This window comes from Nicotiana tomentosiformis, chromosome 12 (assembly GCF_000390325.3).
Source record: "Nicotiana tomentosiformis chromosome 12, ASM39032v3, whole genome shotgun sequence".
In the NCBI taxonomy this organism is placed as follows: Eukaryota; Viridiplantae; Streptophyta; class Magnoliopsida; order Solanales; family Solanaceae; genus Nicotiana; species Nicotiana tomentosiformis.
Window position 1 is genome coordinate 5,135,732 of NC_090823.1, and position 10,628 is coordinate 5,146,359.

General features: G+C 36.7%; 2 protein-coding genes across 2 annotated transcripts; one reads left to right on the forward strand and one right to left on the reverse strand.

The window, feature by feature from the left end:
• Positions 1-1,799: 1,799 nt before the first annotated feature.
• On the forward strand, positions 1,800-5,366 carry LOC104085060 (uncharacterized). The gene is made up of 2 exons (XM_009589014.4): positions 1,800-1,934; positions 4,117-5,366. The coding sequence occupies exon 2, from the start codon at positions 4,139-4,141 to the stop codon at positions 5,048-5,050; it is 912 nt and encodes a 303-aa protein (XP_009587309.1). The 5' UTR covers positions 1,800-1,934; positions 4,117-4,138; the 3' UTR covers positions 5,051-5,366.
• Positions 5,367-8,287: 2,921 nt separating this feature from the next.
• On the reverse strand, positions 8,288-8,803 carry LOC104085062 (auxin-responsive protein SAUR36-like). Its single transcript, XM_009589015.4, has one exon. It carries the CDS (start codon positions 8,801-8,803, stop codon positions 8,288-8,290), a length of 516 nt encoding a protein of 171 aa, XP_009587310.1.
• Positions 8,804-10,628: the final 1,825 nt, after the last annotated feature.

Genomic DNA, 10,628 nt, shown 5'->3' on the forward strand with positions numbered 1-10,628 from the left:
ATGCTAGATAACAGAGCATGGTGGCCACGTTTGCTGAAATTTATCATTCCCACGCGGAAGATTTTGGGGGAATAAAGATTCATCACATGAGCTAAAGATAGCTCCTCTCCCCTCTCTTGGCACAGTCGCCGAAGACAGGCAATCGTTCTCCAAACAAAAGGACCTACTTGTGCCAAACATACCTGATATAGGAGGCAGAACTCCGCAATAACGGAGTCAAGCTCTCCATTCAAAGAGAACACACCCAAAGTAAATGGATACGTGTAAAAATATATAAAATCCTTCTTGGGAAGGGTCACTCGCTCCGATAGATCAGGAGCAATAATATCCAAATCATGGCAACAGCAGTCTTCCTTCACAACTGGAATACTGGAAGTACGGATGGAAGAAGGATATCTTCAACAGCCCATGTGTGAGGGAGAGCCGAAGGGAATTTCTCATTGAAGTCTTTTGTTGTAACAAGACTTCTAGGAATGATGGAATCCACTGTTGGAGGAGCAACATCCTCGGCTTTGTTCTTGCCCTTTGAAGAGCTAACGTTCTTTGAAGAAGAAGCCATTTGGATGAAAGAAAAGTTTGTTTGTTTGAAGGGAGTTAAAGAAAGGTTTATTAACAGCACGAAAGGTTATAGAAAACTTGGAAAATTATGGAGTATAAGGGGAGAAGGTTGATGCGTATAAGTAAAAGTTTTGGCGGCTAAATTCATGGCTATGATTATCTCAATAATCGGCAAAAGATGTGATAAATCGTGGGATGACGCGTGTTCGGGGTATTAAATGCGGAGAGGCGTGCGTCTAATCAATCGTCAGAAGCCTTTAGAGGGGATCATAGTAATTCCCGCCAAAAGAGTATTTCTGCCAACTTTCCGGTGACACAAAGTTATGTCACCGAAAAGCAGGGAGACTATCTGTATAGGGTAAAATATTCTATGCTACGTGGCCGCCCAAAAGAGGGACACGTGGAACCTAAGACAGGGGATAGCCAAAATCGAAGGCAACAGTCCTGTCTGTCACTGGAAAGAATAACGCTCATAAGGATGCAATAAATACTCTTCGGCCAATAGCATTTTATGGAGAATATTTCACAACATTAAGTACGTTGCCCGTTGCAAAGAATTTGGCATTTATGCTCATCGTTACATCTCAATGACCCTCATAATTGACATTAAAGAATGACACGATCCTAGGACCTCCTTTCCTAGACGTAGCTATAAATAGTGAGTTCTGTTATCATTGTAAGAGGACGAATTTTCTGGCAAACTAATACTACAATCTACTCAAAGCTCTAATGAATTTTATCTTCTTATTTTCTATTCTTATTACTATTGCGCCCGAAGGCTTCACTATCAGAGTCTTTATTTCTGTTATTTCGTCTTCCTATCAAGGCTAAGTGTTATATTTTTCTTCAATTATCTAGTTATTTCAGGATCAAATTAATTCACTAGTCTAGAAACTACGTATAAATTCAACTGTACCGTTTTACGGGTAAACATATACAAAATATATATAAATTTTATATATTTTTCGGCTATTATTTTTATAGCGGCTATACAATATCATTTTTTCATTTTTGTCCCGCTTGCCCCATGAGGAAACTTCAAGTTTGACGAGTGTTATTGCCCCTGGAGCAATAGTTTTAACTTTTAACCTTAAAATTATGCCCAAGAGACAAACGGGATCACAAGTTAAAGTGTCATAAAATTCTGCAATTTATTGAAATGCAATAGTTTAAGAAAATGAGCCCAAAACAATGCAAGTTGACCAAAGCCCATAGCATCTTCTATTCTTGTTCTTTGGCGTTTGAAAGAGATCCATTTCTGAAAAGAAGGCCACGCATCGGCCAACAGCACCACCACTTTCAAAATCTTGCCACCACAACTCCTCTCTGTGTCCTCCGGAACTGCTTACGTTCTCTTACACTGACGGAATCAAATTGTATGTTTCCCTTTTTCTCTCTGTAATTTTGTCAAAAATTCTTGTCCTTTGTTTTTTCTGTGATTTTTAGTGAATATTATCTGAGGTATACTTAATTGTTTGGGATAGTTTCGATCCATTTTAAGCATATTGTCTTAGCTATACTTGATTTTAAGCTCTTAAACTTAGATGAATTACCCCCACTTTGTATTTTGTTAGCATCTGAAATTACAGCTAAAAGATAGAAACTTTGCATTTTTTAGAGTTCTTTCCCTTGCTATTTGCTGAATTTTCTTAATCCTCTTAGATATATTATTAGGAATATGATTCGTATAATAGATTAAATTTTGTATGACCATTTCTTTTGTTTCAGTAGGAGAAAAACTTTTTTTTACTGTTGTGAAGCATAACTATCCTTTCATTTCTTGAGCATGAAGGTAGCCGGGGTGTGCATAGTTGTTTGAATCCAACAATTAAGCAACAATCTATAAATTTGATCTTAGAATTGGATTTTTTTTTTTGTTCCCAATTCTAATTTTTGGTCGCATAATTTAATTGCAAGCATTGCCCTTTCAAGTGTGATTGTACAGTTTGATGGTTGTGTTATTGTTGCATTCATTCTTGAGGTCATAAAACTCATGTTTTGATGTATTATAGTGTAACAACCCAACCTACTAGTGGTATTGTCTGCTTTGGACCTAGGTCCGCACGGCTTTAAAATGCGTCAATAGTATCTAAGGCTTGTTTCCTTATATACGCAACATATCTTATGTGTTTTGCCGATGTGAGATTTGCCTAGGGTATTACACGTACACACCTCCATAGGGACTCAGCGTTCCAACTGAGGTTTCTTCCACCACCTTCTCAAAGATGTGAATTTTCCTAAATGCAGTTGAATACTGAGGTTTGCCCCACCATTGCCCAAGGTTGCACGCGGAGTGGCTCCCATGGCTTCTATAATAGCCTAGTCCACTAGTGATATCGTCCGCTTTGGACCTAGATATGCACGGCTTTAGAGTGTGTCATTAGGGTCTAATGTTTGCTTCCTTATAACCCAACATCTCTTCCGCGTTTTGCCGATGTGGTATGCCTAGAGTGTCATATATAGGGTTTCCGTTGTCCTTGTGGTAAATATTTGGAAGTAAAATGTCTTGCAACCCCTAAGGCTCGTCAAATAAGTACCATTTCTCTTCTATTCTGTTTCATAAGAGTGACTAAGTTCTCTTTTTGTTGGGGAGGGAGGAAGACCTCAAGCTCCGGTAATGCTTCAAGAAATTTACTTTAAATTCTTCTTAAAGGAATAGATTAGGAATGGTCTACGTAAAATTGAGCCAATACATTTTAAGCATTCTTAGAAGTGAATCAATTTGTGTTTCGTTCTGTACTCCCTACTAAACTTACTCGTGTTCATTATCCTTAGAAATATTATTATTAATAGTGTTGTTCCACGCTTAAAGTTACAAGGCGATGTGAAATGTTGTATTAGGCTTCTAATTGGAGAAAGGATGCGATTTGGAAGAGCATAGTGAGTCGTAAAGCGATTGAAGCTAGAAGCAGTTGCTCCGTTGAATCTGGCTTTAGAGATGAAAAGGAAAAGGGAGGAGGAAAATAGGGCCTTGTGCTACCTGTGTACTAGGAGTCCTCTCCATGTACTCTTCTATGTTCTCCTTAGTTGCTGTTTTATGCATTTTCTTAAGACACCGCTTAGAATGGACAGGTTTGCATTTAATTCTGTTTCTTCATAACCCATTTAAACCTACCCCATACAGAATACCAGTCTACCCGTTTCCCAGCTATACATTTCAGCAGCGAAAGGTTGACAATAATTTTTTTCCTCATGCAAGAAACAAGAAATAATGCTGAACCCTGGTTGTCGTCCACTGTCTAATAACTCTTATAAAACAATTCTTTGATGAATTGGAAAACAATTCAAAGCCAAATAGTTTTTCCAGAAACCCTTTAAGGTCTGTTGAAGCATATATCGACTTGTCATATCCGTGTATTGCCTGTCCTCCATGTCATGCCAAGTTAATTTGTATGTATGAATATAGGTATAAATCAGTTCTATTTCTCCTTTTCATTTTGTTTTCTTGCTGAAAAAGAAATGGTTGTCTTTCCCTGCTCCTCTCCCTTCCCTATATTAATAGTTCATCTGTACTTGATGCTATGTTGTTGATATTTATACTCATGCTAATGACTGTAGGAAAACCGCACTAGGGATTGAAATGAATGGTGCTTCCTCATCCGGTGGTGTAAGAGCTGCTTTATCCTATTGTGTGCAGCAAGTACGAAGTTATGATTATCATCACTACCTTTGCCTTCTTGAACTTCCTATAAACATGCGGAAGGCTGCATTTGCGCTCCGAGCTTTCAATGTGGAGACGTCCCGAGCTATGGACGTTGCTTCTGATCCGAGAATTGGTCTTATGCGCTTGCTGTGGTGGCAAGAAGCTTTGGACAAGATCTATTCCAACCAGTTAATTGAGCATCCAGTAGCTCAGGCCCTCGCTTCTGTGGTATCTGAGCACAAGGTTAGCAAAAGTTGGCTGAAACGAGCCGTGGAAGCTCGAATAAATGATGCAAAAAGAGAAAATAATGAAATTCCACAAACTGTTGAAGAATTGGAGCGATATGCCGAGGACACAACTTCAACTATTTTGTACTCTACACTTCAAGCAGGTGGTATTAGATCCACAACGGCAGACCATGCTGCTTCACATATTGGTAAGGCAAGCGGCCTTCTTTTGCTGCTTAAATCACTGCCATACCATGCTAGTCGAAACCATCAGTTTTCATATATACCAGCCAAGGTGGCTGAGAAACACGGATTGTTGGTTCACCAAAGTGGTCAGTCAGAGATCAGAAAGGACTCGCGCGAGGCTCTTTGTGATGCAGTATTTGAAATGGCATCTGTCGCTAATTCGCATTTGCAGAAGGCTCGAGAATTGGCTGGAAGTGTGCCAGCTGAAGCTCTCCCTGTACTTTTGCCTGCTGTGCCTGCCCAGGTTATTTTAGATTCTTTTACTCGGGTGCAGTTTGATGTGTATGATCCACGCCTGACACGTGGAATTTTAGGGGTACCCCCTTTGTTGTTTCAGTTGAAACTGAAATGGTATTCATGGAGGGGTAAATACTGACATTACCTTTATGCCTCTGTTAGCTCCTTTAGCGTTGGTCATCCGCCATTGTTTTCTGGTTTTATCAGATCAACGTGTGAAGCGTGGATGAATATTATTTGTAGAATATGCGTCTTAAGCAAGTTTAATATCTATGCTAACCCGTGAAGGCAGTAACTGGCATTACAAGTATGAATTTTTGATGAGTAATTAAATTCTCACATGGATAAAATGATGATTCGGCGGTTAGTATGTCTGGTGTTTCATCCTTACACAGAAAGAGGACAACATAAACTTCAAGTGTTTAAATAAATTTCTGCGAGTACTCTATCTGTTTTGACATTCTCATGTTCACTCTGGATTGCTGCTTGCTAGTTTGTTGGCACCATATTACTTTTGTAGTTTGGAAGTAGTGGAGAATTTAATCATAATCTGTTTCTTTTACCTTCTTCTAACTATGTTGCCCCCGAGTGCATGTCGGATCCTCTCTAGAACTCTCCAGAATTGTCCCCGAGTGCATGTCGGATCCTCCAAAAGTAGTGCATTTTTAGAGGATCCGACACAGGTGCAACAACATTTTGGAGAGTTCGCGCAACATAGTTGTTTAATGCATAGCCAGAAACTTGTGGAGAGGGCAACAAATCGGATTAAGTACGCCATGTCTACTAACCATTTACACTTTGTTTCTTTGCAATGTTCTCTTCTCTGTCATCTCAATCTTGGGATATTGAGTTATTTCCAGGCCTATTGTACCATATTTTGTCAAAAACATTGTTAAGTGTAATGCACTGTAATGGAGCTTCAATGCCTTTTTCAACTCCAAGACTTCTTTATTTCACATATCATACTGGTTAGAGAAACTGAGCAAAGTTTTATATGCTTTCATTCTTCTCATTGTTATACAACCTACTGGTATTGCATCCACGAGTTTTGCCTAGCGGTCAATGAAATGAGCGAACAATCATGAGATATTAGGGTTCTAATCTGAGCATAGAAAAATCGTTAGATAATTTCTTCCATATGTAGTTATCGGGTAATTATGCTGGTGGGATTTAGCTAGTACAATAAACTGGCTTGGGCACTACTGTTATCAAATACACACAGGTGTTGAATGAAGCAAACAAAACGCTAATGCAAAACCAATAATGCCTATGATTTCTTTGTTTATAATGAAGAGGAGCCTTGGCGTAATTGGTAAAGTTGTTGTCATGTGACCAGGAGGTCACGGGTTTGCGGTGAAAACAACCTCTTGCAGAAATGCAGGGTAAGACTGCGTACGATAGACCCTTGTGGTCCGGTCCTTTCCCGGACCCTGCGCATAGCAGGAGCTTAGTGCACCGTATTGTCCTAATGAAATATTACTCTTTTTTATTTTTTATTTTTGAAGGGGAGCCTTGGCGTAACTGGTAAAGTTGTTGTCATGAGACCAAGAGGTCACATGTTCAAGCCGTGGAAACAGTATCTTGCAGAAATACAGAGTAAGGCTGCATACAATAGACTCTTGTGGTCTGGCTCTTTCCCGAACCTCGCGCATCGCGGGAGCTTAGTGCATCGGGCTGCCTTTTTTTAATTTTTGTCCCCATTCTTTTGTCATATGACATACTGTTGATGAATAAAACAATCATATTGTAAGAGTACCAGAAAGAAAAATAATGCTCCATTTATGACCATATTATAAACTAATTGACAGCTTAAATGTTGATTTACTTGTCTCTTATTCAGGTTTAAAAAGAATATAGTTCAAATTTTTTGTATGTTTCCATTCTTCTCATTGTCACAAAGCAAACAGATGGTGAATAAAACAACCATGTGATAAGAGTACCAGAATTGTCTCATAATCAGATAAATTGACAGCTTAAAGTGGATTTGTTTGTTTCTGATTTGGATAGAAAAGTGAAGCAAAGTTTATATGTATTCATTATTATCATTGTCATATAGCATACTGGTAATGAATAAAACAACAGAATGCTTGTACCATAAAAAGAATATTTAAAATAATAATTGCCCATGTTATCTCATGCTTAAGTAATTGACAGCTTAAAGTGGATGTAGTTGTTTCTGATTCAGAGTAAAAGGGATACTAAAGTTTAATTTCTCATGATTAAGTAATTGAGACCTTACGGCTTGTTTGGATTATATTGTTACATGTCGTTTTCATAATGTATCGTGTTGTATTTTACTGCATTGTATTGTATTGTTTGATGAATACAACGTTTGGATAAATTGTATCGTTTACCGTCGTCGCATGATGTCAAACACCAATAATATGAAAAATAAACTTGCAATATTACTAAGAAAAAATATGATACAAAGTAGAATTATTATATAAAAAAGTATGATAAACGATAAAATATGATTATTTAATAATAATGAAGGGCAAGATGAGAGAAAAAAAGTAAGGAAACGACGTCACCACACCAAATTCGTCGTTCCATAAAGTGACACTTTTCGTCGTTACGTAACGATAAATTTAATTGCATGATAAGTTGGTTTGAACGTATGGAGTAAAGTTTTATACGTTATCATTCTTTCTATTGTCATATAGCGTACTGGTGGTGACCACGTTCGAAGTTACATTATCCAAAGTCGATTGAAAAATTATACTTGTGTATATAAATAAATTATTAGATTTTAGAGGTATATAATATATATTGAACGTCCTTTGTCGAAAAAAATTTCTCGCTTCTTTCAATCTCTTTTCTTGAAAAACCTCCACAATGCATCAACCTAAAGATTTGGATAGACCGAAAGTCATGTAACATGGTTCATTTAGTGAGTTGATCGCTTAAATTGTCACTTAACTAATAGAAATTTTGTAAAAAAAATCACTTTTCTTTATTTTGTCAAAGAAAAATCATTCTATTTTTGCCAATTCACATAAACAGTTACTCTAAGAATTAAGGTAAATTGAGGTCGAAGAAATTCAACAAATACTCTGTACAAATATTATATCATCCACACCCTAAGAACCCAAGCTTTGACATAACTGTAAAAACTTTTACATACATTTTTTTCTTTCTTTTTAGAAAGGACAAAATAAAATATTAAACTAAGCTTCCGTACTTCCGGAAAAGAGACCGAGTGGGATCAAAGAAACTAGAGAACTGATCACTAAAACAGAATAACAAACCTTAACATGGTCATAATCGGAGCGGAAATTAAGTAGTGAATCAAAAACTACTTACACTACTTTCTCCATAAACATTTATTAAAAAAAATAGTATACTTTTAAATTTCAGATTAGTCTCTGATCACAACTCACCAGTACTTGTGCCTCCAGCTCTGCCTTCCACGGCGTCTTCCACCACCACCCGTGGCGGCAATTCTTGATTGAACGTACTCGAATTCGGATATCCGACAAGGGATTTGGATCCCACCCGAATGATTGAACCCATATTCCATTTCAGCCTCTCTCAACAAACCAGCAAATAAAGGATGATTAAAGTAAATCACAGGCACTAAAACTCTACATGCATTATCCTCTTTTTCACCAACGTACACAGCCAAATGACCCTTTGGTACAATCATTTCCTTCTGCTCCATGAAATCTTGCCCGACCCGAATATAACCCGAATTTGGTCTTGTAAAATTAAGACCTTTTGCACCATACTTCAACAAATTTCCCAAATTACATAGCTTTGAAATTGCTCTTGTTGCATAATTAGAGGATCCTAACCGTTTGTAGCTGATTCTTCCCCTTCTTCTCCTATGAATAAACCACTTGAAAACTCTCACTAGCCTTCTTCCAATCCTAAATCCTCTCATTCTCCCCATACTTTTATTAACTGATTCGGAAGATAAACTATCAGTTAATGACGTGTTTGATGCTTTGTTGCCAAGATAGATATTTTACCGTCTCGATATAAGAACTGACGCTTTATAACCTTCTATAATTATAGAGGATATCCCCTCGAAGGAGGTCTGAGGAAGGTAATGTGTACGCAAAAACCTTACTCTACCTTGAGGGTATCTTCGCCTCGAGATCAACAACAACAATAATAGCAAATCTAGGGTAATCCCAACAGTGGAGTTTGGGGAGTATAATGTATACGCAGATCTTACCCTGTGTTAAAGATATTTCCGTCTCGTGATCAAAAGTATCAATTTTTTCTTTGGTAGAATAAAGGGGATTCTTGAAACTGGCTATCGATAAAGCATTTCAAGAAGTTGTAACTGAAAATCTGAAGTTGAATGGAGTTTATAATATTGATGGAGTACTTTTTTTTAGGGACCGTTTGGCTTCTTGTAGGGTAGTAATGGTGATGATAAAGGAGTATTAATTAAAAGAAAGTAAAGAGCCAAAGACTAACTATCAATGGGATAAAAAAGGAAGCAAAGAGCCAAAGACTAACTATAAATGGGACAAGAAAGGACAATACGTATATAGAGGATTTATATAGCTTACTTTGATTTGTTTTGAATTTATTGCAACCAAGAATAATAAGTCAAGAGATAGTACTATAACAAGTTGTACAAACAAAACAAGAATAAGGTTTTCTTGTTGTAGATGACTATGTATATGATGTGGAGGATTATGGCAAGTCAAACATGGTGGAAGTATACATAACTATGTATATATAGCATTTGGGGTTGGGGTGGGGTTGGGGGGGGGGGTAGATGAAAGAGGAAGTGGCTGGCACAAACAAAAGTGAGACTGGATCAGAAAAAATGTTTGACTTTGAGATTTATATTGTGAAGGAAAATAAATATGTGAAAAAATCCTCAAGTGATTTTTTGTAATTATGTAATTAACTAAAATTTGCACGAAGTATTACAAGAAATTACATTCCTCCATCTCGTCTAATTCGAGCTGCCCAGCTCATTTGACAATTAAATTTACTTTCACTTAAAGAAGTAAGATTATATTATTATGGATATATTACGAGCAGAAATTCTCTTGCTAGTGAAAGTACGAATAGCAAGATTAGGATCACACTTGCTATCTAATGGTAATGATGAAAGTTCGTAATATAATATGTTAAAAGTTTAATTTTTATTGTCCTTGTTTTTTTCTTTGTTGATCCCCTAAAATAGATTTTTTAAAATATAAAATATGTGTAAAAAGAGGGACAATAAAGACGGGAGGTCAGTTGAATTGAAGTTGTGATATTTCCTGGCTATATGGAGTTTCAGGGGTCAGTAATTACAAAAATATAATAAAAAAATTGAAGGGTATTTATTGTTTTTTTCTAATGGTGTTTGATTTTGATGTTTGAATAAAAATAACATACTATCTATTGTATTTTTCAAAATTACTTACTTTTTAAAAGGTAGATCTCCGCTAAAGTTGCACGTAGGGTCATTTTCTTTTTTGGACTCACTATTTTCTGTTGAATATGACCAATTCTTTTAGTTAAAAAAATTGGAATAATTTAAAGAATTTTAGTGGGCATTATTTTATGTTGTCTTTAATTTTGTGCCACGTAAGTCCATTAGCAAGGTTTTTGGGGGGATACTTCAAGTGGTACGGAATTGCTAATTTGTTTTACTGTTATTTGTCCTTTTTAGATTCTTGGTACAATTCTGGTCACTTTGTACCAAGTCTGACTTCAAATTGAAACGGCTTTTATTTTTTAGATTATATGATCTTTTTCATAAT

Coding starts and splice junctions, on each gene's coding strand:
- LOC104085060 (XM_009589014.4), top strand. CDS start 4,139: ATGAATGGTGCTTCCTCATCCGGTGGTGTAAGAGCTGCTTTATCCTAT.
- LOC104085062 (XM_009589015.4), bottom strand. CDS start 8,803: ATGGGGAGAATGAGAGGATTTAGGATTGGAAGAAGGCTAGTGAGAGTT.